Raw genomic sequence first — 27971 nt, 5'->3', positions numbered from 1 at the left:
TTTTGAACACTGTAAATAAGTTTTCTGGCAAGATTTTATGTTAATGAGTAATTTCCATAGTTATTCACAATCAAAACATCAACATTAATAATATTAACTCTGCACAATTCAGTTTACGGCAAAACTGCCTGCAGCAGAATGTCAATTATTTTGTTACCTTTCTCAAAGACTTCTTCTGCTGTGTTTCCCTGGACAATGATGTCATCAATGCACTGCAAGGGTTGTGGTGCTCCACCCTTCTCCAGGGCATCACAGATCACTCCATGACAGATTTCTGAGCTATGCTTCCACCCCTGGAGTAAACAACTGAAGGGATACTGGATTTCCCTCCAGGTGAAGGCAAACTGAGGCTGGCATTCCTCTGCTATAGGAATGAAGGAAAATGCATTAGCAACATCTATGGTAGCTACCATTTGGCCTCTTTGGATTCCAGCTCATTCTGGAGTTCCAGCATATGTGGTACAGCCACACTCGTGGGAGCAGTGACTTTGTTAAGGCCATGAAAGTCTACTGTGAAAGGCCAGCTTCCATTTGTCTTTTGCACACACTATACTGGATTGTTGAAGGGTGGATAAGTTCTCTTGATGACATCCTGACTTTCTAGTTGGCAAATCAATTTATGTATGGGCACCAAAGAGTCATGGTTGGTCCTGTATTGTTGGCAGTTTCACATCTTCTATCTCATGCTGTGCCACCCTTCAGGTTCATCAGAGAGCTCAGGCCTAGCAGACAAATGTTCTTTAATTTCCACAGCTGCTGTCTCAAAAGTCCATTTGTAACCCTTAGGGTCATTGAAATAACCTTCTTGCAGAAAGTCGATTCCCAGCATACAGGCAGCATTATGACATTGTGCTTCTTCCAACCAGCTCTGGTCACACTTATTTCTGCCTGTGCCACAGTCAATTCTTGGGACCCACCAGTAACACCTGATATGGTTACAGATTTCATCCCTACTTGATTTGAGGGGAGCAAAGTAACCTGAGCTCCAGTATCTACAAGAGCTCTGTACTTTTGTACTTCTTTGGTGCCAGGCCTCCATGTGAACACATCCCAATAAACTTTGTTTTCTTGGTTAGCCCTCTCCTCCACCTGGCTGGAGGCAGGGCATCCCTATGTTTGAGTGCTGGCACTGATCGTGTTCCCATCTGCAGCACCGTTAAGAATGAAGTTACTGCTATGATACTGCCTTGAATGGTGTTACCAGCATTGGTGGTACCATCTGTTGGGCTAGCACAAGTGCCCTGGATAAAAGTGTTTGCAGTGGTAGCAGCCACCCTTCTTGCAGCTTTACTGCATGTTTCCCTGTGGCTGCCCTCACTTAGCCCAAGGTGACCTTCTAGAGAGTCTCACCTGGCCTGATGAGAGCCTGTATTGTTGATGGCGGAGATCTAGACTGAATTAAGGGGAAGAGGTGGATTTAGCTTTTCTTTCAAGCTTTTTATGTCCTCCCTCAGAGTCTCAATAACTGAGACCACTGCATCCTTATTCAGGCTGTCTGCCAACTGCCTCATCTGGTTAGCAAAATCTCTAAGAGTGGAAGGATTCTTCCTCCTTTTTATTCCCATAAGTATACTTCACAAGGTAGAGGCATAGCTTGAGGGTGCAAGCTGAGTCAGCTTTTTCAAAAGAGGCCTGGTTACAAGCATCTCATCAGGATCCTGTGTCTCAGCCTCTCCATAGAGGATTCCTCTCACTGTATCACTCCAGTACTGGCTATCTCAGCACAAGTGCTCCCTATTGACACAGTGCCACTTGTCACTGAGGCATTCACTAGATTTGTCACTGCTGTTGCAAATGGGACTACTACTGTTTCAAGGCTCAGTGAGATAGATGGACCTATGCTGCTGCACCCCAATGCAAGACCAATAAAACAAGGACACTTGCCACACTTTATCACCGGGTACTCTGGTTGGTTTGGGCTGCCTATCTACAGCCAATTCACTTGTGAAAGCCAGGGGCTTGTGTGAACTATTTCTGTCTGTGACCTGCACAGGTGTGCTATCGCTAGTGGGGTACTCAGACTGAGGCACAGCCACATCCAGCTGCATCACTAGCCCTATGCCAGAAGAGGGAATGGAAGTGCCAGTCAACTGCACACAGAGTTGCGTCAGCTACATGCAGCAGACACACCTCCCTTCCCTGTTCTGGAACTCACCATGGAAGGAAAGGTCTCCTTCCTCCAGCACCAATTTTGCTACACTGTCTGGGATGAAAGAAGTGGTGTCTCATGCTGCTGCTTCATATCGCAGGGTGTCAGAGCAGCCACAGCCACATCCCCATCCGGAAAACAGTGCACTGGCCCCTGTCAGGTCAGGCAATGCCATCTGGACAAGACTGGTAAAATAGTAGACCCTTTCTTCAGTCTCTGAAGCGAGCCCATCCAGATTGATCACCTCCACCACACAGTGAGTGCTGGAAGCAGTACCATTGTCCAGAACAGTTGCTGCCTCTGTGCTTCCTACAACTGCTGCATCACCTGCTGCTGCGCTGCTTGTGGTGCCAAGACTTGGTACAATCTGGTTGGAGCTGCCGCTTCCTTGCCCAAATATACACTCAAAGCCACTTTGCAAACCCCACCATGCTTATCATGCTGTTGCAGGAGAGGGGATTGGCATGGACTTAAACTACCTGAATATGCTCTAGCCTCGTGTCATGGCACATGCACAGGTTGTTCCTGTAAAGAACACATTCAGACATATTGAAATCATCAGCCAATATTCCCAAGTAATTGTCTGACCACTGGAAGTCAGGCAAAGCCATAGAGAGGTTTTTCAAGGAGTCCCTCAAACCAATCAGGCCATGCTTTATCATACAAGAAGGTAAAATTCTTCCCTTCCCAAGGAGCTGCTAACAGGCTGTGCAGACAAATTCCTAATGCGGACCCCATTAACCCAAGAACTGGGGCAAGCAGTGCAAGCAGACAATAGTCTTCAATCAGTATTAGAGGTGTATAGGATCTCATTCTTCCCATCATGCACTTCCTCAAAAGAAAATTATTTTTTTTAAAATTCTGTTTAAAAAGTTTGGCCCATGTTTGGTTTAGCCAATTATATTTCTGTCCATGTCCCAGTTTAGGGCCATGAGCACAGCCAGGACTGGAGGACACTGAAGTCTGCCTTTAGTGCCCATTGCCTGGGCAGTGGCAACCAGCTGGGCTCAGCAGTCACAGAACTCAGTAGTGCCCAGGGGAGTTGGGCACTTTGGTCTGTGCTCACCATTATTCTTTAGGAAGGCCTCATTCCACTCTTCTACTGTTGGGGGGAACTCCCTCCAGATGTTGGGCGGAGAATCAGCGAGATGTCATGGACCAACTACAACACTCATCCCTCAGTCCCATCTACTGCTTGGGTAAGGAGGCAAGATGGTCGGGCATAAAAGAGTAAAGCTGCAAGGGAGATTAGGCAATGTGTTCTGAGTGTGGGTTTGGTTTCTCCTTCTGCTGCTGGATTTGAAATTGTCAATAAATCCCAGCACTTGTCCACAGGATGAGTCTGCATTGCCTACGATGGCAACTGCTAAGGCATCTCCCATTCTTCATGGCCACCCACCAGCTTTGCTGTCACATTTCTCCCCCTGTCCAATTGAGAAGAGGGAGAGAGCAGCCAGCCAAGGTCAGCCCACCACTGTCTGTACTCTAGATGACATGGATGAAGTGTCCAGGAGCATCGAACCTAAATTGCCTTTTGAAACTTCAAACTAAACCCTCTCAAGCCCTGGGTAAATTTGCTGAGTCCTCTTGATCTTACCTGGGGTCATCCTTGGGATCCTCTGGAGGTCAACTGGTCTGAGCAGGTCCCCTGCAGGTTCCCTTCTGGAGCACAACAGAAGCTATGAGGTGGGAGGAATTTGTCCAGAGGGAGGGACCTCTGTGACGAGGGACACGTCCTCCTGTAGCAAAGAGCATTGCTGCTGGTTGGGAAAGGAAGGCTGTTCAAGGCATAGCACACCACTTCTGACCTTCCTTTACCTTTCTTTGACCACAAAAGGAGGTGTTCAAGCCTCCTGCCCAGATGCCACCAGCCATGCAAGGTGAGACTCTGGAAGCTCCTCTCACATCCCATGACATTTGGTATTCTAAACTCTCGTGCAGGTGGAACTCACAAAATTCTTGACTTCAATTTAGTAAGCAGGGAACAAAGGGGAACGTGGAAGGAAAAATAAATCACCAACAGGGGAGGCCTAAGAAAAATGCTTTGGCAGGGGCCTTAAATCAGACCTCTTGGGAATCCTCATTGCAGACAGGTGTTCTCAAAGTACCTCCAGGAGATACCATCAGTGCCCCACTGATGTAGTATTTTCATCACAGATGTACAGCAAATCACAGAATTTCTTAGACTGGAAAAGACCCTCAAGATCATCGAGCCCAAATATCTCATGGGAGCTCCAGCAGCTCTACAGAAAGCTGTGCAGAACATGCAGGAGTCCATGCACAGTGACTTCCTGATCCTGAGAGAAGACCTCGACAAACCAGGTGAGCAGTGCCGTCACTAGCAGGCCTTCGTCTCTCTTACGGCAAACAGGCAAACCACCCTCTGAGCACATTGTTGTCATAACATAGGTTAACTGTGTTTAAGAACATTAATATTGCTAGCCAGGCAAAAATGGTAATAAACTATGGAAATATTTGTTAAGTTTTCTGGCAAGATTTAATATTATTTATTAAAGTTGAAATGCAAGGCTCTGAGTATTTACACAGGGAGCAGCAATTTAAACTGTTAGGCAAAACTAGGAATGCAAAACATGAATTTGAGCTTTTGGGAAGATTCCTGCAGTCACAGAATCACAGAACTTTAGAGGTTGGGAGGGACCTCCTGAGATCATTGAGTCCAACCTCCCTGCCGAGGCAGGAGTCAGTTTACCCCTTGCCTTCCAGGGGGACTCAAGAGGCTCATTTCTGCTGAAGCAGAAGGCACAATACAGAGCAAACAGAATCAAAGCAAAGTGCTTTAATTATGGAGAGGCTTTTTAGAATATTTACTCACAAACTGGTACCTCAGGTTCCCAGGGCTGCATTAGAGTTCCAGACACTACTCACAGCACGTGGAGGGAGCTGACAGTGGTATAATACCCATTGGAAGGTTTTGGAGTTTCCCCAGGACTCTGGCAGGGTATTGGGGCTGGCACAGTCTCTGACCTAGTCTTTCTCAGAAGGACACTGTCCTCCCAGGGCTCCAGACTTGGCACAGAGGTTTGCAGGTGCACAGGCAAAGATGATGCCTTGCTAGTGACAGTAACCTGCTCTCTCTCACCATGCAGACTGCAGTGAGGTCTCTCAGGCAAGGACATGGCTCTCCCGCTCTTACCCCTTCTGAGTAAATCCCTTCTGCATAGTCCAGCCTGTTGTTACCTACCAGCAGGGTTATTACACTAAGGCTGCCCAATTCAGGGAACGAGTCTTGCCTACAGCATGAAGAACAGTTAATGCCTCTACCTAGTAAACCAAGGCACAGCAAAGTTTCCAGGTGGACAAGCCTGAAGCACCAGAGCTTGCTGTCACACAGCAAAGCTGGCCTGGAGCATGGCAGGGGCACAGCCAGGCAAAGCAAACCGAGGCAGAGCAGAGCAGGTTGTTTACAACTTTGCTCATGTTCATCAATTGCCTGAGTCTGATGGCTCCCTTTGGCCACAGAGATTAGCCAATCAGAATGGCATTTTGCCAAAACTAACCATATTAGGTGAAGCCAGGAGCTTGCTTTACCCACATCTGGGAAAGCACAGTCCAAATGTATGCACCTGGCTTAGCACAGGAGCAGAACAAGCCTGGGCATGTCCTGAGTGCCCAGATTTGTTTTCTCCAAGCCTTTTATTCTTTTCCCATGTCACTTCCTTCTCAAGCAATGGGAAGGGGGAGCAGGTACAATCATGCCTGGAAAAGCCAGGACATGTAATAGGCCTGTTTGGGCCTTCCACAACAACAGCTGCTGTCACTGCCCCATGTTGGGTGCCAAAAAATGTAATGGTTTAGTGCAAGGGCTAACTGCCTGCTGCTCCAACACAAAAATGAGGGGAAGAGTAATAGAGATCAGGGCTGAAAGACATAAGAGTTTCATGTAATATAAGATATCGTAAGCACAATGCACAATTACTTTAGCTAATAATCTAATTAATTTAACACAATGTAGGAGTACCTCAACTCGGTCTATTTGCAGAAGCAGTGCAGTGAAATATGCAGGAAAAAACAAAACAGCATAAACCAGAAACCCAAACCCAGCAGCTCCCTGACTGCCACTCCTTCCACTGCCGGGCCTGCAGAAAAGAGCCCACACTGAATGACCTAGAAGCAGAAACTGCAACAGGAAGCATCCCATGTTGCAAGCTGTACTTCAAGCCCCATCATACTTTGCTGCAGTCAGCAGTTTCATTTTTGCACCTACCATGGCTTCAGCAGACTGAAGAACAGCAGCAGCTTCAACTTGAGCCATGCAACAAGCCAGGTGACATCAGCTCAGATACAAAAGCTAAGTTGAAGTGTGAGGACAGCTGCTGATGGCCTCTGCCCTCCGCAGCAGTTGCTGCATGTATTGGAGCCTGCTTCCTGGCAGTGAGCAAAACATATTCTGGCTTGTGGGCAGTAGAGAATAACATCTTTGTGTGCTTCTGCTTCCCTGAGCAGTCTCAGCTCTTGTTTTGCATTACTAAAATTGCTTCTGTCTTGTTCCAGGCCTTCTGTGATACTTCCCCCTCTATCACAGTATCACAGTATCACCAGGGTTGGAAGAGACCTCACAGATCATCAAGTCCAACCCTTTACCACAGAGCTCAAGGCTAGACCATGCCCCTCTCCATCTAAAGAAGGGCAGTGACAGAGCAGCTTTGGTGGGCATTTGGCTTCCTGACAGGGCCAGACCACCACAGAGACTTTCAAAATTTGCCCTGCACACTTCCATGAGGCCCAGGGCTTCCAATGGGCTTGGCACAAGTTCAGCACTGGATGTGATCCCTTCCAGCAGGCCTGAAACTCCCTACAGCTCTTCCATTGCTTCACCAGTAGCTGTGGTGTCTTAAAGCAGCCACTGGCATTCTGAGTGGGTTTTTACTCAGCCTCTTGCCAACTTCCCATAGGCTCAGGGATTCATAAGGGCTTTCCACTGCCCCAACAGTGGCCTTGTTGCTTTACTGTAGACCCTGTGCTTTCAACAGGAATTCTGATGTCCCACCAGTGCCTCTTATCAATTCAACAAGGCTGGGGCTTCCCGGTCAGCCTTTCTGCTGCCAAAACAGAGGCCTTGCTGCCTTCCTGTGAGCCTGGGGCTTTGCTCACTATTTCCACTGGCCCAGCAGTGCCCTTGATGCATTCCAACGAGCCTGGAATTGACAAGGGAAGCCCAGGCTAGCTGTCAGTCTGCAGGACCACTGAAGGGCAAAGCCCAGCTTCTCTGGAATGATGTGGTGCCACAGGTGGGCAGTGGAGTCCCATCAGAAGCATCAGACCTGTTGGAATGCATCAGTCTCACAGTTTAAAAACTCTTAAAGCTCCTAAAAACATCTATACACTCAAAAAGATCTTGTCCCACTTCTGGGTGCATGCAAAGCCTGAAGAAAGGCCCAGGCCTCCATCAGGAACACTGCTGAGCCAGTGGAAAGCTAGAAGCTGCCAGGCCTGCTGGAAAGCCTCAGAGCTCCTTAGGGGGAAGCTGACAAAAGCTGAGTTCTTCCAAAGACCTCTGAGATTCAACCTCACCCCTCCAATGATCCTCTGAAGTCAATCCTAAAACCCTCCAGACCTCAAAATATGTAAAATCCCTTGACACCCCACAAAGAACCCTCTGAGATACCCCTGAGACCCTCCCAAGATGTTCTCCAGACTCCTCTAACAGCATTGCTTTGACCTTTCTGAACTGGGCACCCATCTGCAGCCCTATTCCTAGGGAATAAATGTCACCAACATTTGGGCATTGTGGGAAGGAAGGTCCCAACTAAAAGTGAAAACCACAGGCATGTGGTAACTTTGGGTTATTATTGGCACATGGGTAATGGACAGGAACTTTGGTTTTGACACAGGGAGACCAAAAAGACTGGGGAAGAACCAGAGAAATCACAGCAAAGCTCAGCACAGCTCCAGTGGCAGCACCAGCTGTGCTGATTCATCACCAGCATTATTCTCATAACCACTGACTGGTCTTTAGAAGGGCAAGGGTTGCTTGTTTCTGCTGGAGCACCCAGCCCCTGAGAACTGCAGGCCAGAAAAAGGTGATTTTGGTTCCATCTGCTGGAAAGGCCTTCTTGGGGTGGTCCCAATTACCCCAGCAGACCCAGGGTGGATCTATTTGTGACTGCCCCCAAGGTGGGCTGGTCAGTGGCATGGCTGAGGCAGTGCCGGGTGAGATGGGAGCTGCAGTTGAACCTCTTGCCACTGTCAGCACAGCTGTAGGGCTTCTCACCAGTGTGGACACAATGGTGTGTGATGAGAGAGGACTTCTGAGTGAAACTCCTGCTGCAGTCACTGCAGGTGAAGGGCTTCTCACCAGTGTGGACACGACGATGCTTGGTGAGAGAGGATTTGTGAGCAAAACTCTTGCTGCAGTCACCACAGGCATACGGCTTCTCACCAGTGTGTGTGCGCCAGTGGAGAGTGAGAGTAAATTTCTGCCTGAAGCTCTTGCCACAGGCAGTGCAGGTGAAAGGCTTCTCACCAGTGTGCCTGCGGTGGTGAAGAGTGAGGGAGGAGTTGTCATTGAAAGTCTTGCCACAAACAGTGCAGCTGTACGGCCTCTCACCACTGTGGATGAGGCGGTGCCGGAGGAATACAGTGCTCCGGGTGAAGCTCTTGCCACAGTCTGCACAGGGGAACAGCTTCTCTCTGGTGTGGATACGGCGGTGGTTATTGAGGGTACAGATGCGGCTGAAGGTCTTGCCACAGTCGGGGCACGAAACCTTCTCACCAGTGTGCGTGAGGCGGTGCCGGGTGAGGTTAGCACTCTGACTGAAGGTCTTGCCGCAGTCAGCACAAGCAAAGGGCTTCTCACCTGTGTGTGTGCGCTGGTGGGTGGTTAGGGCAGATCTGTAGCTGAAGCTCTGGCCACAATCAACACAGGTGAAGGGCTTCTCACCAGTGTGTGTCCGTTGGTGGGTGATTAGGGCACATCTGTAGCTGAAGCTCTGGCCACAGTCAGCACAGGTGAAAGGATTCTCACCAGTGTGTAAGCGTTGGTGGGCAGTGAGGACAGATCTGTACCTGAAGCTCTGGCCGCAGTCAGCACAGGTGAAGGGATTCTCACCAGTGTGTGAGCGCTGGTGGGCAATGAGGATATATCTGCGGCTGAAGCTCTGGCCGCAGTCAGTGCAGGTGAAGGGTTTCTCACCAGTGTGAGTGCGGCGATGCTGCATGAGGTGCTGGATCCGTCTGAAGCGCTTACCGCAGTCTGGGCAGGGGAAGGGCTTCTCGTCTGTGTGTGTGCGCTGATGGGCAGTGAGGGAAGATCTGCAACTGAAGCTCTTGCCACACTCCATACAAGGGAACAGCTTCTCTTTGGTGTGGATGTGGCAGTGTCCCACCTTCTTTTCATGATCTTGGTCATCATCATTCTCCTCATAGTCAGCATCACCATAGCCATCATTTTCCTCATAATCATCACGCTCCATATTGTTCTTTTCCTCCTTCTCTTCCTTGAGCCTACACTTCGGCTGCTCCATCTTGTTCTATGGCTGCTTCTTCTCCTGTCAACTCTTGTCTGGGTCCATCTGTGAGGCCATGCTGGGGGGAAGAGGTCACTGCTGTGCTCTGCGGAATACAGAAGCACCTGAGCCCAGGAGCTCAAAACCAGAGATCCTGCCTGGGACATGATAGTCCCTGAAACCCCCCAGCACCTCCCAACACCTGGTGTTCAGCTGGAGCACGGAATAGAGAGAGGCCCCTCAGACCCCCAGTTCTTGCCATGGTGGGAATCAGACCTCTAATACCTGTGCTGAGACCTCAGGTATCTGTGATGGGGGTGCTGAGACACTCCAGTACTTAGACAGCGATCTCAACCCCCCTGCTCCTGAGCCTTCCCGCTTTGGCAGGATAGTTCCTGACCCAGGCCTTGTTCTTTCATCTCTCCTAGCTCAGACGACAAAGGCAGCAGCTGTGACGCAGGAAGACCAAAACACCTCCAACCCTCTCCTGCCCACTTTCCACATATCAATCCTAACCTCTACCTCCTGGCACACAACTCACTCCCACCTGCCTAGGAGGCCACAGACTCCTACCACAGCTGATACAACTCAGAGCCTATGGAGCTGTGGAATGTGGTGGGCAGGAGGCTCTGGAGGAGGTTAGGAGGTGCCCCATGGATCAGCAATGGGCTGGGGTCCTGCCATTGTCCCAGTCTGGGTTCTTTACCTATTGGACTATTTCAAGGGGCAGATCTGCAAACTCTACTCTTCCCCATACCACAGAGGCAGGGCTGGTAGAGAGAGAACGCAGTCCCTGCCAGAGAGAAGTAAAGAGCAAAGAGGAGAGGACTGAACTCCAAGGAATAGCTCAGCACTGCACAGGACCATGCAGCAGAGCTGGGCCTTCCTGGGGGCAGCTCCCAAGTCCAGCAGCATGGGCACAGCAGACAGGCAGGGCTGCTGAAGATGGGAGGGCTGAAGAAGTAGATACTTGGCCCCTTCCCCAGCACACAACCCCCTGACCATCTGCACTCACTCTGTGTCCCCCAGGAGTCCCCAGGGCCCAAAGAAGGTCCCAGGGCTGACCTAGTGATCCAGCATGGCTCAACAGAAGCCCCTGGATGACAGTCCAGAGGACAGTATCCTCAGGAACAAGTTGGAGGAGCTCAAGTGCAGCCTTGACAGAGAGAAAGAGATGGAAGAAGATGAAGCAAAGGCATAAGAGTACAAGAACAATGAGGACAAGAAGGAGGGGAATGAGTCTGCAATGGCCCTCTCTGTGACACTGAGTGTCTAAGTCACTGCCCATGTGCAGACAAAGCTTCCCACCCACTTCAAAACTAGTGAGGCATCACTAACTCTATCCAAACATACATTAAAATCTCCATTTCAAGAGCACTAGAGAGATTTTAATTAGTTACAGGGTTTCCAAACTCATCAAAACCACCTGAAAACCCACCACAACCTCTTCAAAAGCTCTTCAGAAGTCATTAACATCTCTTTGATATTCTTAAAACTCATTTTGGAGAGATTTTAATGACTCTCTGGCCTTCCACACCCTTCAAAAACACTTAAGGAGTATTAAAACTGCCTCAAAAATAATCAGGATCTGTTTAGAACTCTTAAAGATCAATAAAACTCATCAGGAGGTCTTTGACCCTCAAATCTCTTATAAAAAATTTAGGCCCTATAATAATCAGAATTTCTTCAGAATTCATTAAAATGATTCAAAACTCCTAAAAACTAATTTTGGAGAGATTTTAATGAATTTCTTGGTTTCTGCTGCTTTTTGACATCTACCTAAAATGTTTGTCAAGTTTTTAAACCACCTCAAAAATCATCAAAATCTCTTAAAAAACAGTTCAAAAGTCTTCAAGTTGGGCCTTCTGGTTCTCCTCGCCACAGCCAGCCTAGCAGTGTTCTCCATCCTGGGATCAGGCTGAGTCTCCAGCTCAAAATAGGCTTTAACTGGCACACTCCAAGCAGTGGCACAAACCATCTCCTAACAAGGTACCTCCTGCCATCATTCTCCTACCCGTAATTATACTAAGTGGGAACTACACATTAAACACAGGAACCTCTTTGCCTTCTCCTCTCTGCCCAACTCCTCCTATCACAGGCTGCATCTCCACACTGCCAAAACAAACTGTGCTGTGCTCGCCCTTACAGAAGGACAATCAGAGTTCAGTGTCTGGCTCCAACATCGAGCAGGCCTCGGGGTCACAGGGTTTATTGCTCCTAGCTGAACATGCTAACATTCTATCAAAACACACACTAACTGCCATCTCATTCCTTGATCCAAGCACTCCAAACCTCTTATCAGAACCATTTCCAAACACCTTAGCCACACAAGGCCTTTTCCTCTCCTCAGAGCTCTCATCAATCTGTGCCTTGTCTCCATGATTTGGCTATGACCAACTTGCCTCCTAGGAAAAGGTTTCCCACTGTCAGCACTGCCATTATGCCTGGGACAAACAAGCAACTCAGCTCCTGGGCAGGCTACCTCCTTATTTAAGGAAATGTGCATGAACCCAAAGGGTCACTTTGATAAAGCCAACACAGAGCCACAGCAGCCCTCTCATGTCCTACACAGCAAAGCAGGGCCTTAGAAAAGCAGCAACCAAACCTACAAAGAGGTCAAAGCCTCTGTAGCTCCTTTATATCACTTCCTAGTTGGGTCAGCTAGCAAAGCTACCAGGCCCACACCCCAAAAATGATGGTTCAGCCATTCCTCTACTAATGAATCCCTGAGCAAAACTCATCACATCTCTGAGCCTCCCCCTGGGAACAACCACTGCCATCACAAGCAGCCCCTGAGCAATAGCCTGAACCAGGCTAGAAATGAACACTCTTGCCCACAGCCCCAGCACCTCAAAATCCCACTGCCCACCAGCCAGGCCACAAAGAAAGACTACTTAGTGCAGGCAGCTGCCTCTGCCACAATCCCCTTCTCAAGCAGAATGAACGTGTGGGCCACAGGACAGGGAGATATTGCTCAGTTAACTAATCCAACATCCTGCCTCGTGCTGACAGCAGCAGTCGCCACAGAGCTCAGCCCCAAAAGCTCTCCAGGGCTCATCACTAACTGCAGCTCTTCTGTCAATCAGAATAAAATTCCCACCAAGCACCATTCTGCCTGCCACATCCAACTCCCTCAACCCCACACTATTAACATCTATTGCCTCGGCAGCTTTAGGAGGCTCAACAGGCCTCAACCCAAAGCACAGCTGAAAGATCCCAGCCTCCTCCTCTATTTCTAACCTAGGCTCATGTGCTAGTTTGAAGCAAGCTAGAATGTTTTGGTAAAAGAACTGGATAACAGGCAGTGAAATGAAAAACAATTGTGTCTCTTCGCTCACAGTCACACTGAGAATTCTGGGAAGAAGAAGTAAAACATTCTCCATTTTGTTTTTCATTCTGCCTTTGCCTTCAGACCTAGTCACATCCCACTAACCTTGCTCCCACTAACCTTGCTCCCTAACCTCTTGGCTGCACCTCTCTTCTTCCTGAGAACTGGGGTAAGGTTGAGAGGGCAAGGGGAGGTGTTGGGGTGGTTTGAGAGCCCCTCCTGGGGACTCAGGTTTCTGGGAGGGGAGTTGTGCTTCTGTATTGTTTATCCTTTGTATATTTCTGTATATAACTATATATATTGTAAATAGCTGCTTGTATATTTGCTGCCTGTAAATAAATAGCTTCATTTACATTCCCAGAGGCCATCTGAGTTAGCTGGGGCAATTCCAAAAGTGTGGGGGGGTGGGTAAGAGCCCAAACCATCACATTTTTTTAATTGGCTTTCCCAACGTGGGGCTAAATTTTTTGAGTGACTGTTAATTGGCTCTGGGAATTAAAATGGAGCTAATAAGGCAGCTATTGTACTTGTGTGGGGCGTTACTCTGGTTTGTTTTTGTTTTCTTGGCATTTAGTTGGATAAAGTCTCAAATTGTTGCCTATTTCATTGATTTAGCTTATAAGAAGGCTAAAACCAATGTTTCAAGCATGTTCTGGAGCTGGGGTGATTTTATCCTTGGTTATGTTGGTTTTAATGTCTCTGAAAACCTTACCAGTAATATTACAGGAGCATTTATCAATAATGTTACAATCAATCAAAATTCTGCTTTAACTACTGCTCTCATGAGGGTCATCCAGCCCCAAACTGAAGTGACAAGTCCATGCAAGGATTTTTACAGAAAAGAAACCATGGCAGGATTGGTGTGCATTAATCTGGCTCTTATGATTTTAATATTCATATTAATTTTGGCATTATTTGTGAAAAATTCAAAACCAGCTTCTGTAAGAACTAGGAAAAATTCTGCGTCTCAAAAGCAGTCTCTTTCACAGCAAAACTAGGGAACACAGTTATCTGCTTCCCCCCTGCCAGCCTCTGCCCCTCCTTCTCCAATTTCTGGGAACACGGCCAATGTTCTCGCCTGTAACGTAAATAATAATGATAACAAAAACAACGGGCAGAGTTTGGCAGGAGTCCCAGGAGCACAGGCAGGTACCCAAAATCAGAATGTTCCTAGCAACAATGATAACACATCAGGGTTGGCAGGCATCCCAAGAGGACAGGCAAATAATCCCACTAATGCTGGTAACGCTAGCCCAGTCTGTCCAAATCCTAATGACACCAGCTCAGCCAATTCAAATCCCCAGCCAGCAGACCAGAATCAGAGCCCTGCTAAAAGTAAGGCAGATTTGAACTCACAAGCTCCAGGTCAGACCCCTAATGATTCAAACCCTCCAGCAGACACGTCCAAGTCTGTTGCTGTTCAGGTCTTTTTGGCACCTGCTAAGGCAAAAGCTAAGACAAAGTGTGGTTCACAGGAGGATGTAAGAGAGGGGCCCTCTGGTGATCAGCAAGAGGAAGAAGAGGAGATAGTTAGTCTGCGAGACCTCGCAAATGTGCTGAGACATCAATACTCAGATGAGAAGAGTGTTGTGAGGTTGGCTGCCAAGAAAGAGGATGGTTCCAATGAGTTTAAGAGTGCTACGAAGAAGGTTCTGTTAGGCCAGGGACAACCAGATCAACAGGAGGAAGAGGAGGAAGATGATATCCAGGACTCCAATGATCCTCTCAGAGAGGTCAGGGAAGTTAGAAAGGAATATGCAAGGGAATCAGGTGAACCAATCCTAAGCTGGCTAGTGAGATGCCGTGGCATTGGTGCTAATGCTCTGCAGGTAGGAGACAAGTCTGCCAAGCAGCTGGGACCACTCACAAAGGAGAGTGGAGTGGACAAATACCTAGCAAGTCCTCTTGGTAGGGTTAGCTTGTGGACACGCCTTCTGTTGGCTGTGGCGATGAGATATCCTTCCCGAGATGATCTGCCATGAGCTGCCAAGAAGTGGAACACCATTGAGCAGAGAATTAAGCTTCTGAAGGAGTTTGCTGTGAAGGAAGTGCTTTATGGAGATCATGGCACACATGAGCCTGACGATATTCCTTTGGGAACAGGTCTCATGAAGAAGCTGATTAAGCTTGCTCCTTCATCCTATGCTAACATCTTGGCCAGTAAGTTTCTATCAAGGAGTGATAATGGAAGATCTTTCACTGTTGGTGAGTTCCAGCCCTCTGATTATTACCCCTTGTTGGTAATACAGGCTGGCAGCGACGAAATTGAAAAGAAGGGGACCAGGGCAATTAAAAAGGAATTTAAAGCCCTGGGGAAATTGATAGATGGGGCAGGAGGGCAGGTGGTGTTCTGCTCAGTTCCCTCTGTGGCAAGGGAGTTCACAGAGAGGAATAGCAGAACCTACGATATCAACAAATGGCCGAAGGGATGGTGCCAGCGGCGGCGTTTTGGGTTTTTTGACCATGGGGGAACTTTTACTGCGCCGGACCTGCTGGCTTGTGATGGGGTGCAGTTATCTAGGAAGTGCAGGAGAGTCCTGGCACTGGAGTTGGCAGGGCTCATTAGGCGGGCTTTAAACTAGGTCTGAAGGGGGTGGGTGAGGAAATTACTCTCTCTGAGAAGGAGAGAGATGGAAGGAAACTAAGGACAATTGAATCGAGAGCCCAGCTGAAGTGTATCTACACCAATGCACGCAGCTTGGGTAACAAACAGGAGGAACTGGAAGTCCTGGTCCACCAGGGGGACTACGATGTAGTTGCCATTTCAGAAACTTGGTGGGACGACAGACATGACTGGGCTGTTATACTGGAGGGATATAACCTTTTCAGGAGAGATAGGCAAGGGAGAAGAGGAGGAGGGGTGGCCCTGTATATTAGAGAGTCACTCCATGCCATTGAGCTAGAAGTGAGGGATGAAGGGGTAGAGACCTTGTGGATTAAAATCAGAGGTAGGACTAATAAATCTGACATCCTGGTTGGAGTCTGTTACAGACCACCCAACCAGGATGAGGGAACAGATGAGATATTTTACAAACAGTTGGAGGCTGTCTCAAGATCTTCAGATCTTGTCCTTGTGGGTGACTTTAACCTGCCAGATATCTGCTGGGAACTTAATTCGGCAGAGAGGAGGCAGTCCAGGAGATTTCTGGAGTGCATGGAGGACAGCTTCATGACCCAACTGTTAAACGAGCCTACCAGGGGTCAAGCTCAGCTTGACCTGCTGCTCTCCAACAGAGAAGGGCTGGTAGGAGATGTGATAGTGGGAGGCTGCCTGGGGTGTAGTGATCACGAGTTAGTGGAGTTTTCAATATACAGGGAGGTAGGGAGGCACTTCAACAAAACCTACACCTTGGACTTTAGGAGGGCAAACTTCAATTTGCTCAAGGAACTTATTTCCAATGTCCCCTGGGCAGCAGTTCTTGAGAACAAAGGGGTCCAGGATGGTTGGACTTACTTTAAACAGGAGCTCTTGAAGGCACAGGAACTGGCAGTTCCCACATGCCGAAAGATGAGCCGCAGGGGGAGGCGACCAGCCTGGATGAGCAAAGAGCTCCTGAAGGAAGTGGGGGAGAAAAAGAGGGTGTATCGCCTCTGGAAGGAGGGGAAGGCTTCTCCTGATGTGTTTAAGGAGGTAGCCAGACTATGTAGGAGAAAAATTAGAGAGGCTAAGGCTCAGCTAGAACTTAGGCTGGCCACTTCCGTGAAAGTTAACAAAAAACACTTTTATAAATTTATCAATGCTAAAAGGAAGGGCAAGAAGAGCCTCCACTGCTTACTGGACCAGGAGGGGAACACTATAACTGATGATGAAGCAAAGGCAGAGGTCCTGAATGCCTTCTTCACCTCAGTTTTCAACAGTAAGGAGAGAGGAGGAGGAGGCAAATGGCCTCTTAAACTGGGGGATGGGGTCGGGGAGCAGTGTGTTCCCCTGGAAATTCATGAAGAATTAGTTCAGGACCTGCTGAGCCATCTGGACACCCACAAGTCCATGGGACCAGATGGGATCCATCCCAGGGTGCTGAGAGAGCTGGCAGCTGAGCTGGCCAAGCCACTCTCCATCATTTTCCAGCAGTCCTGGCTCACCGGAGAGGTCCCAGGAGACTGGAAAATGGCCAACGTGGTCCCCATCCACAAAAAGGGTCGGATGGAGGAACCTGGGAACTACAGACCCGTCAGCCTGACCTCAGTGCCAGGGAAACTGATGGAGCAGGTTCTCTTGGGGCCAATAACTGCGCACCTGAGGGATGGCAAAGATCTCAGGTCCAGCCAGCATGGGTTTAGGAAGGGCAGATCCTGCCTTTCTAACCTGATCTCCTTCTATGATCAGGTGACCTGCTTGGTGGATGTGGGGAGGCCTGTGGATGTGGTCTATCTGGACTTCAGCAAGGCCTTTGACACTGTCCCCCACAGCAAACTGCTGGCTAAGCTGTCAGCCCGCGGCTTGGATGGTAACACTCTGTGCTGGGTTAGGAACTGGCTGGAGGGCCGGACCCAGAGAGTGGTGGTGAATGGCGCCACATCCAGCTGGCGGCCAGTCACTAGTGGTGTCCCTCAGGGATCAGTGCTGGGCCCCATCCTCTTTAACATCTTCATAGATGATCTGGATGAGGGCATCGAGTCAGTCATCAGCAAGTTTGCAGATGACACTAAGCTGGGGGCAGATGTGACTGAGCTGGAGGGCAGAAGGGCTCTGCAGCGGGACCTTGACCGCCTGTACAGATGGGCAGAGGCCAATGGGATGGGGTTCAATAGCTCCAAGTGCAGGGTGCTGCACTTTGGCCACAACAACCCCATGCAGAGCTACAGGCTGGGGTCGGAGTGGCTGGAGAGCAGCCAGACAGAGAGGGATCTGGGGGTACTGATTGATACCCGCCTGAACATGAGCCAGCAGTGTGCCCAGGTGGCCAAGAGAGCCAGTGGCATCCTGGCCTGCATCAGGAGTGGTGTGGTCAGCAGGAGCAGGGAGGTCATTCTGCCCCTGTACTCTGCACTGGTCAGACCACACCTCGAGTACTGCGTTCAGTTCTGGGCCCCCCAGTTTAGGAAGGACACTGAGATGCTTGAGTGTGTCCAGAGAAGGGCGACGAGGCTGGTGAGAGGCCTCGAGCACAAGCCCTATGAGGAGAGGCTTAGGGAGCTGGGGTTGTTTAGCCTGGAGAAGAGGAGGCTCAGGGGTGACCTTATTGCTGTCTACAACTACCTGAAGGGTGGTTGTGGCCAGGAGGAGGTTGCTCTCTTCTCTCAGGTGGCCAGCTCCAGAACAAGAGGACACAGCCTCAGGCTGTGCCAGGGGAAATTTCGGCTCGAGGTGAGGAGAAAGTTCTTCACTGAGAGAGTCATTAGGCACTGGAATGGGCTGCCTGGGGAGGTGGTGGAGTCGTCGTCCCTGGGGCAGTTCAAGGCAAGGTTGGATGTGGCACTTGGTGCCATGGTCTAGCCTTGGGCACTGTGGTAAAGGGTTGGACTTGATGATCTGTGAGGTCTCTTCCAACCTTGGTGATACTGTGATACTGTGATACTGTAATTGCAAAGGGACAGAGTCCATTTCTATTTTTGGAATCACTGGTGGATCTCAAGAGTTAACTAAGACACAGGCTGAGATCAGTTTAACTGGTAAAGAGTGGAAGACACATACTATTGTAACTGGTCCTGATGCGCCTTGCATTTTGGGAATTGACTTTTTGAGACAAGGTTGTTTCAAAGATCCTAAGGGTCACAAATGGGCTTTTGGAATAGCATCTGTAGAGATTGAGGATGGTAAACTGAAATTGTCTATTAGACCTGAACTTTCAGATGAATCTGCAGTTGTGGGACATCATGACATAGAGGATTTGGAAGTGCCAATTGCAACTCAAACTGTGCACCACAGGCAGTACAGAACTAACTGTGACTCTTTGTTGCCCATTCATCAGCTGATTCGTCAACTGCAGGATCAGGCTGTCATTGAGAAAGCTCATTCACCTTTCAACAGTCCCATCTGGCCCATGCGCAAAGCTAATGGCGACTGGAGACTCACAGTTGATTTTCATGCCCTCAACGAGGTGACTCCACCCATCAGTGCAGCTGTGCCAGACATGCTGGAACTCCAGTACGAGCTGGAATCAAAGGAGGCTTAATGGTATGCAACCATAGACATTGCTAATGCTTTCTTCTTTATTCCCATAGCAAAGGAGTGCAGGCCTCAGTTTGCATTCACCTGGAGAGGAATCCAGTACCAGTTCAACTGTTTGCCTCAGGGGTGGAAACACAGCTCGACCATCTGTCACTCAGTCATCCACAATGCACTGGAGAAAGGTAAAGCTCCAGAGCACATCCAGTACATCGATGACATCATTGTGTGGGGCCAAACTGCTGAGGAAATCTTTGAGAAAGGTAACAAAATCATTGACATTCTGTTGCAAGCAGGTCTTGCCATTAAGAGAGACAAAGTCAAAGCACCTGCCAAAGAAATTCAGTTTCTGGGAGTGTGGTGGCAGGATGGTCGCTGTCACATTCCTCAGGATGTGATCAACAAAGTCTCTACTATGGCAGTTCCCACCAGTAAGAAGGACACACTTACTTTTCTTGGGTGCAGTGGGATTTTGCAGACTACATATTCCTGGTTTCAGTCAGATTGTCAAACCTTTGCATGATGTGACCCATAAGAGAAACAGTTTCGAGTGGGGACTTGAACAACAAGCAGCCTTTGATCAGATCAAGCGAGAAATAGTCCATGCAGTGGGGTTGGGACCTGTGAGATCTGGTCCAGACATTAAGAACATTCTGTACATGGCTGCCAGTGACAATGGTCCAACTTGGAGCCTTTGGCAGAGAGCTCCAAATGAGACACGTGGTCGTCCACTTGGTTTCTGGGGACGTTGCTACAGAGGTTCAGAGGCAAATTATACTGCAACAGAGAAAGAGATTCTAGCAGCCTATGAGGGAGTGAAAGCAGCTTCTGAGGTGATTGGAACTGAGTCACAATTGCTTTTAGCTCCTAGACTGCCAGTTCTAAACTGGATGTTCAAAGGCAAAGGTTCATCACCACATCATGCCACAGATGCAACCTGGTCTAAATGGATGGCTTTGATAACCCAACGAGCACAAATGGGTAACCTTGATCGACCTGGTCTGGTGGAGGTGATCACCACTTGGCCGGAAGGTACAGACTGTACCAAACCTCCAGAGGAGAAAATAACTCGTGCTGAGGAAGCTCCTCCCTATGGTGATCTCTCTGATCAGGAAAAGAACTATGCTTTGTTCACAGATAGTTCCTGTTGTCTTGTTGGGAACAAGCGAAGATGGAAGTCAGCGGTTTGGAGTCCTACCAGGAGAGTTACCAAAGCGAGAGATGGAGAAGGAGAATCAAGTCAGTTCGCTGAGGTAAAAGCTGTTCAACTTGCTCTTGATGTGGCTGAACGTGAGAATTGGCCTATCCTTTACCTCTACACCGACTCGTGGATAGTAGCCAATGCCCTATGGGGTTGGCTAAAGGACTGGAAGAAGCATGGTTGGCAGAGGAAAGGAAAGCCTATTTGGTGTGCTGATCTATGGCAGGACATTGATGCACGGCTGGAGAGAACTCCAGTGAAGGTGCGGCATGTAGATGCACACATGCCTAAGAGCAGAGCCACTGAGGAACACCAACACAACCAGCAGGCAGACCAAGCTGCTAAGATTTCTCAAGTTGATACCAACTCTAACCTTGACATCGACCTTGATTGGAAACACCGAGGTGAGCTGTTCTTAGCTCGGTGGGCCCATGATTCATCTGGACATCAAGGCAGAGATGGAACATACCGATGGGCTCGCGATAGGTCAATTGACTTGTCCATGGATGCTATCACCCAAGTCATCCATGACTGTGACATTTGTGCTGCTATCAAGCAGGCTAAGCAAATCAAGCCCTTATGGTATAGTGAGAGATGGTCAAAGTACAAGTATGGTGAAGCCTGGCAGATTGACTACATCACTTTACCTCGATCTCGTTCTGGCAAGCAGTATGTGCTAACCATGGTAAAGGCCAGCACTGGATAGCTGCAAACCTATCCAGTTCCACATGCTACTGCACCTAACACCATTCTTGGCTTAGAGAGACAGGTCATGTGGAGACATGGAACTCCAGAGAGAATCGAGTCAGACAATGGCACAAGAACAATCTTGTAAAAAACTGGGCCAAAGAGCAGGGCATTGAGTGGATTTACCACATACCCTACTGTGCTCCAGCTGCAGGGAAGATTGAGCACTACAACGGTTTGCTGAAAACCACCCTAAAAGCCATGGGGGGTGGAACTCTGAAAAACTGGGACAAACATTTAGCACAAGCTACCTGGTTGGTAAATAGTAGAGGTTCAGTAAACAGAGCAGGACCTGCACAATCAGATTTGGTCCAAACAGCAGACGGTGATAAAGTTCCTGTTGTACGTGAAAGGAATCTGTTAGGGAAAACTGTTTGGGTATTTTCTCCTTCGGGCGAAGGGAAACCTGTCCGAGGGGTGGTTTCTGCTGAAGGTCCTGGTCATACATACTGGGTAATGCAGGAGAATGGTGAAATCCAGTGTATTCCACAGAGAAATCTAACCTTAGCTGAGAGAGTTTAAATTCAGAGTGTCTAATACAAACTGTTAGGAGTTTTCTGTTCTAGGTAACATCGGTGCCCAATACTGGAAGAATCTCCGAGAGAATCTACAGTACATGAACACGAATCCAACGTCACCTGGGAGTCCCTGTTCTGAGCTTTTGAATCACCTACATCTGATTGAAGTGTGAACTGAACTTGTATATATTGTTTTGGTGTAAATATTGGTTTAGGTTAGATTAGAATAATTCTCAGCGATACTCTGAGCGAAGTAGACAGGGGTGGATTGTGCTAGTTTGAAGCAAGCTAGAATGTTTTGGTAAAAGAACTGGATAACAGGCAGTGAAATGAAAAACAATTGTGTCTCTTCGCTCACAGTCACACTGAGAATTCTGGGAAGAAGAAGTAAAACATTCTCCATTTTGTTTTTCATTCTGCCTTTGCCTTCAGACCTAGTCACATCCCACTAACCTTGCTCCCACTAACCTTGCTCCCTAACCTCTTGGCTGCACCTCTCTTCTTCCTGAGAACTGGGGTAAGGTTGAGAGGGCAAGGGGAGGTGTTGGGGTGGTTTGAGAGCCCCTCCTGGGGACTCAGGTTTCTGGGAGGGGAGTTGTGCTTCTGTATTGTTTATCCTTTGTATATTTCTGTATATAACTATATATATTGTAAATAGCTGCTTGTATATTTGCTGCCTGTAAATAAATAGCTTCATTTATATTCCCAGAGGCCATCTGAGTTAGCTGGGGCAATTCCAAAAGTGTGGGGGGGTGGGTAAGAGCCCAAACCATCACAGCTCAAGAACCATTATTGGCACTGGCAGCCCTAAATTCACTCTGTTAACCTTCTGTCTCTATACCCTAGTAACCACCACCATAATCCTCACCTTGAATACAACCAATCCCCTAAAGCTATCAACAAGAACCCTGTGAACAAAACCCCTCACACTTACCCTGTTACTCCCAGTCACATTGGACTGGATGATCTATTGAGGTCACTTCCAGCCCCAACAGTCTGTGAATCTGTGACATCCACCAGCTTGCAACTCAACATGAAGTTCACTACAGGGCTGATCAGAAGAGGAATTAAACCTCTGTGAAAAGGACTATGAACTAAGGCCTTAACACTCGGAGATCTTACCTATGGCCTTCACCCATCAATGATTATTCTCTACCAAGCACAAAGACATCGGCACTCTATACCTTATATTCTGGGCATGAGCTGGCACAGCCCTCAGCCTACTCATCCGTGCAGAGCTAGGCCAAGCAGGCACCCTGCTGGGAGACAACCTAATCTATCAGGTAATCAGCACAGGCATTCCTGATGATCTTCTTTATACCTATTATGACTGGAGGACTTGGGCACTGCCTTGTACCTCTCATAACTGGCATCCCAGGCATAGCATTCCCCTCTATAAACAGTAAGATTTTGACTGCTACCCCCATCCTTCCTACTCCTTCTGGCCTCCTACACTGTAGAAGTAAGAGCAGATACAGGATAAACAACCTACTGCCCTCTTGGATTAATCTGTTTAGGAGAATTGTACATTTACTTATCCAAGCAATGCATGGAAGTCAGAACAACAGGAACTAAATGAATGTATGGAAAGCAGAGAGCTTGAATTAGAAGCTTGAGGCCTGATTACTGTACAGGAAGGAAGCTGCTACACAGCAATGTCACGTTTAGATGAAGGTAAACCTGTGCAATGCTTATCTAAGACAACATGCAGATAACAGGAAAAGAGACCAGGAACAGACCAGATGTTCCTGCAGACACGAGGAGAACAGGAGAAAAAACAAAACCATAAAACACAAAAAGAGCAGATCACAGAATCAACCAGGTTGGAAGAGACCTCCAAGATCATCCAGTCCAGATATGGAGAGGAAAAAGGCAACTAAGAGGCAACCCCTCTCAGCCCACTCCTGAAAGCCACTGCCACACGTGGCTAAGGAGCTGAATGCAGAGGAACAGGAAACAGCAGGAGTCTGCAGCAGCTGCATATGAACTCTGTAAAGCTTGCGTTCAGACGCACATGTGGGGAGGGGAAACCTCCTCTGTGCCCTGTGCTGTGCCCAGCACTCTGCAGCAGTTTTTTGAGCAGTACCTCCTAAGCAGTCTCAACTCCCGAGTTGGTTTTGCTTCTTTGTATCTCACTCTCCCTGTTAACCTCAAGGGAGGAGCCTCAGGAGCTCCAGGAAGTTTTTCAGCACACCCAGCAGGTGCATCATCCACTCCAGGAGCAAGTAATTTTCTCCCAGCAGCTACCAACATAACCCTGCAGCCACTGTGCGCTGTCAAACTTATTCTGTGACCTGACCTTGTCGCTGCTGCCCAACCTCTACTCTGGCTCTCAGCCCTCACCAAGGCTCTGCCACATCACTTAACAGACCAAACCCTGAAACACCACATTCTGTGACCAGCCAGAGGCAACCCAATCCTGTCCCAACACCTCTGCTGCTTCTATGGTCACCCAGAAGTTCACAATCTAATTCTACCAGGCTGCAGCATCACCTCCACAAAGCAATGTCCTGTGCTGCTAGGAAAGAGCCATTAGGCTCTGTAGGATCAGCCTGAGCCATACTGGCCAGTGGGTTCCTGGCTCCATCCACGAGCCCTCCATGCATAGGCAGCAGGAATGGATGTAGACACCTGAGCATACTTTGCACCTGCTACCATCACCATGGTTAATCTCACAGTAATCAAGGTTTGCAGCTCACCAGCCACACTTCACAGGAGAACCAGCAATGAGACCCCTATGTGCTAGTTTGAGCCTAGCTAGAACGTTTTGGTGAGAAGGACTAGATTATAGGCTGTGAAAGGAAAACAAGGCTGATGTCTACCTCACTCATAGGCTTGCTGAGATGTGTAAGAACAAGAAATAAAAACATAGATAATCACTTCTGCTGCTGGCGAGCTTGGAGCTGCATCTCACTTCTAACCTCACCCTCCATTTCTTTAATTAATCCACTTTGCTTCCTCACCCCCTGGCCAAAACTCCATTCTTCCTTGGGACTGGGGTAAGGTTGAGAGGGGGAGGGTGACGATGAAGGGGCAGCTGGAAGCTCCTCCTGGGGACTCAGGTTTCTGGGAGGGATGCTGTGTTTTCTGTATTACCCTTTTACCTTGCATATTTCTGTCTATAACTGTATATACTGTAAATATCTGCTTGTATATTCTGCTAAGCTGTAAATAATAAACTTCATTCAATTTCCAGAGCTGGCTGAGTCTAGTCTGGGTGATTTCCAAAGTGTGGGGGGAGTGGGGAACACCCAAACCACCACACCCTATGAGCCTTATGCTTTATCTTGCTCACCGTAGGAGGGCCAACAGGAACTGGAATAGTCAACTCCTCCCAAGCTATTACCTTCCCTGACACATACTACACAGTTGCTCACTTTCACTATGTACTCTCAAGACCAGCTCTATTTCCTGCCCTAGCTGCATTCCCTCACCGATTCCCCCTATTCACAGAGAACAACCTTAACCACACAAGAGCAAAAGCTCACTTAGGAGTGATATCTGCAGGCAGAAACTTCACAGTTTCCCCACAACATTTCCTTGCCCAGCTGGTAAATCAGGCTGCTTCTCTGCCTGCTCAGAGCTTACACCTGTGAAATACCACAGCTTCACTCAGCTCAGCCACTGCCCTGACCACACTGATGTGCATCACCTGAGAGACCTTCACCTCCAAACAAACAGCCCAGCAGCAGAGCTGACCACCACTGACATCAGCAACTCCACAGCTGCCGCCTCTCTGCCACCCCTTCAGTGCAGCCCTCACTGGTGCAAACAGGACCCAACTGCACCCCCACACTCACCCCATTAACCTTGCCCCAGGCACGATCACAGCAGCCAACTCCTTACATCCCTTATTAACCCAAAACATCCCCACCAATAACCATCCTCATCTCCACATACCTGAAGCAATCCTGGCACCACTGCAGGCACTGCCCCAGCCCAAGAGCTCTCCAACACAACTCACACTCTCACCCAGCCTCAACACAGCTGCCTCAGCACCTCCACTGAGCTGCCCAAATCACCCCTCAGGTAACCCCTGCACTTAGGTCTAACACAGCAAACAGAGTTAATAACAACCTCCACCCAGAACATCCCAACCCCCCACAAATACAACAGAGCCACACCACTGACATCCAGACAGACAGAAAACATTCCCCCAGCACCAACAGTCAGAGCCCCAAAATGCCAACACTCCACAAAGCCACCAAACAGCTCCCAGCAACAAGTGCCACAACCAAACATGCCACAGCACACCTCAGCGCACCCAAGCCTCTGGAACAGGATCCACTATCACAGATATGCAAGAGACAAACCCCACCAACATTGCCCCCAAAATGACCACAAACAGCACCAAAGCCACAAAGGAGCCTCCAAGACTCAACAACTGCCCACACCCTGCAGCTCATGCAGACACTAACCCAGCCACCCACAGCATGACCATGGATTAGATGCAGCTGCCAACCCCCCAGGAACAGCATCCAATAGGGCACAGCAGCTCCTGCTTGTTCTTTCTCCAAGGTCTAAGACTCAAAAGGCTGTTGCTCAAAATTCAACCACAGGAGCCACCTTAAACCACTTCTCTTTAAGCTCCTCTACCCCCAGACACCACAGCACTGCACTCCTCTGCCTCTGTTCTCTGGGCATGTCTGCACTGCATTATTTACCCCACACAAGCAACACGGACTCGAGGACAAAGGCCCTGCTGTACCCATCACAGAGATGTGCACTATGCCAAGAGCAGCTCTTACTAACCCCAGCCCGAATTCCAGAGAATGATTAAGGTTATGCTTCCAGGAGCCAGTGGAGGATCTCACTGCAGGGCTTGGACTGGACGACCATTGGAGGTCCCTTCCAAACCATTCTATCTTCTATGCTATTAGGCTCTGTGAGACTTCAAAACCTTTCAAAATGCCACCACCCCCAGCACAGCCAAACCATCCCACAGCTGCCACCGGTCCCAGGCGCTCCCAAGCTCACGCTCAGCACAGACCCACCACCCACGCCTGGCAACCCCACCAAAGCCAGCCCACGGCCCGGGATGGGCTCCCCACCCCCCCGCCCGGCCCTCAGCCCAGCGCTGCCCTGCAGCACAGCATCCGCCCGGCCCCTGCCGCCACAAAGCCTCCAAACCCCCAGGGCTCGGCGGGGACACGAAGCCCCCACGGCAGCCTCTGCCGCAAGCCAGCTCCACGCTGCCCACGACCGCTCCTGCCCACAGCAGCCCCCACGGCGCCGCTCACAGCTCAGCTCTGCCGCCAGGCCAGCAGGCAGCAGAGGGGCCAGGGCCAGGCACACAGCGCCAGGGCAGCCCCCGCAGGGCACCAATGGGCTCCGCTTGCTCACACAGCAGCGGCCACAGGGGGCCTGCAGCTGCCCCGAGCAGGGCCAGCGAGCAGCAAAGCGGCACAAGGAACCCCTTGAAAACACCCACCCCTGCCCGGCCCCACCCGTGGCAACACAGCCGCACTCAGCCCTCCCACGGCACCGCACACACACCCCCTGCACACCTCTGCCGGCCCCCACACACACCCCCACGGACACACGGACACAGCTCCCCACACCGACCCCAGCGCCGCACCCCCCCACAGCTCCCCAGGGCCTGCCCACGGCCGCACGCAGCTCCCCACGCTCACACCCCCCGCACACACCCGCACGCAGCCCTCTCACAGCCCCAGCGCTGCCCACTCCAACCCTCACGCCCCTCACCCACACAACCGCCGCACAGAGGCTCCCCCACACCCACCCACTCCCACCGCGCAAACCTCCACGCACCCAGCGCACCCCGACAGGCCCCACGGACCCTCCGCACCCCCAACCCCCACAGAGCCCTCCCCAGCTCCAGCACACGGCCCCCAGGCCCCGGGCGTTCCGATCCCCCCTCAGCCACAGCGCTGCCCTCTCCCCACCTGGCAGCCGGCCCAAAGGCGGCGCAGAGCAGAGGCCGAGGCCGAGGCAGAGCCCAGCGCAGGCTGGCGGCAGCAGCACCAATGGCGCCCGCGGGCGCCAGGGGCAGCTCCTGGGCGCCGGGGCGGAGCTGCCGAGCTCCTGCGGCTCCCCTTGGCTGCCGCCGCTCCGCTGCGGGCGGCACTTCCTCTCCGGCCCCAGCTCCGCCGCCGCTGCGCTGGGACGCGCCGCGCGCAAGGGCAGGCTCCGCTGCGGGGCTTCTGCTGCAGCGCTCTCTGCCCGCCCAGGCCGCCGGGAGCCTGCCGGGGCCGGCGCTTGGCAGCTGCCTGCGCGCTGAGCTGCGCCTCGGCCTCCTGCTCTGCGCCGCCTTTGTCTGCTCGGGGCGGTAAGGGAAGCTGCGGGGGGCAGCCTGGGGCTGGGCTTGCGATCCCCGGGGCTGAGGGGTTTGTGCTGGGCTGGGGGCTAGGGAGGGGCTGCTGGGGGCGGCTGTGGAGCTGGGGGTCGGGAGGGTGCGTGGGGTGCAGGGGGCTCCGTTGGGGTGCCGGAGGG

General features: G+C 50.1%; 1 protein-coding gene and 1 pseudogene across 5 annotated transcripts; one reads left to right on the top strand and one right to left on the bottom strand.

The window, feature by feature from the left end:
- Positions 1-16: 16 nt before the first annotated feature.
- LOC135174238 (gastrula zinc finger protein XlCGF26.1-like) lies at positions 17-27781 on the bottom strand. Of its 5 annotated transcripts, XM_064141464.1 has the most exons (4): positions 27425-27781; positions 6375-9721; positions 3747-3888; positions 17-364 (listed from the first exon to the last, which is right to left on the bottom strand). In XM_064141464.1, the coding sequence occupies exon 2, from the start codon at positions 9631-9633 to the stop codon at positions 8239-8241; it is 1395 nt and encodes a 464-aa protein (XP_063997534.1). In that variant the 5' UTR covers positions 9634-9721; positions 27425-27781; the 3' UTR covers positions 17-364; positions 3747-3888; positions 6375-8238. The 5 variants fall into 5 exon arrangements, with proteins under 5 accessions (XP_063997534.1, XP_063997530.1, XP_063997531.1 ...); XM_064141460.1 differs by having other exon boundaries at positions 3747-9721; XM_064141461.1 differs by lacking the exon at positions 27425-27781 and adding an exon at positions 26271-26536 and having other exon boundaries at positions 3747-9721.
- LOC135174227 (NADH-ubiquinone oxidoreductase chain 2-like) lies at positions 10694-22432 on the top strand (annotated as a pseudogene).
- Positions 27782-27971: the final 190 nt, after the last annotated feature.

The sequence above is a fragment of the Pogoniulus pusillus genome, unplaced genomic scaffold (genome assembly GCF_015220805.1).
Source record: "Pogoniulus pusillus isolate bPogPus1 unplaced genomic scaffold, bPogPus1.pri scaffold_50_arrow_ctg1A, whole genome shotgun sequence".
Lineage (NCBI taxonomy): Eukaryota > Metazoa > Chordata > Aves > Piciformes > Lybiidae > Pogoniulus > Pogoniulus pusillus.
Note: the sequence above shows the minus strand (reverse complement) of the source record. Positions and strands in the feature narration are given on the sequence as shown.

Bases quoted from the DNA above. Each gene is read 5' to 3' on its own strand.
- LOC135174238 (XM_064141460.1), bottom strand. From the start codon at position 9,633: ATGGAGCAGCCGAAGTGTAGGCTCAAGGAAGAGAAGGAGGAAAAGAAC.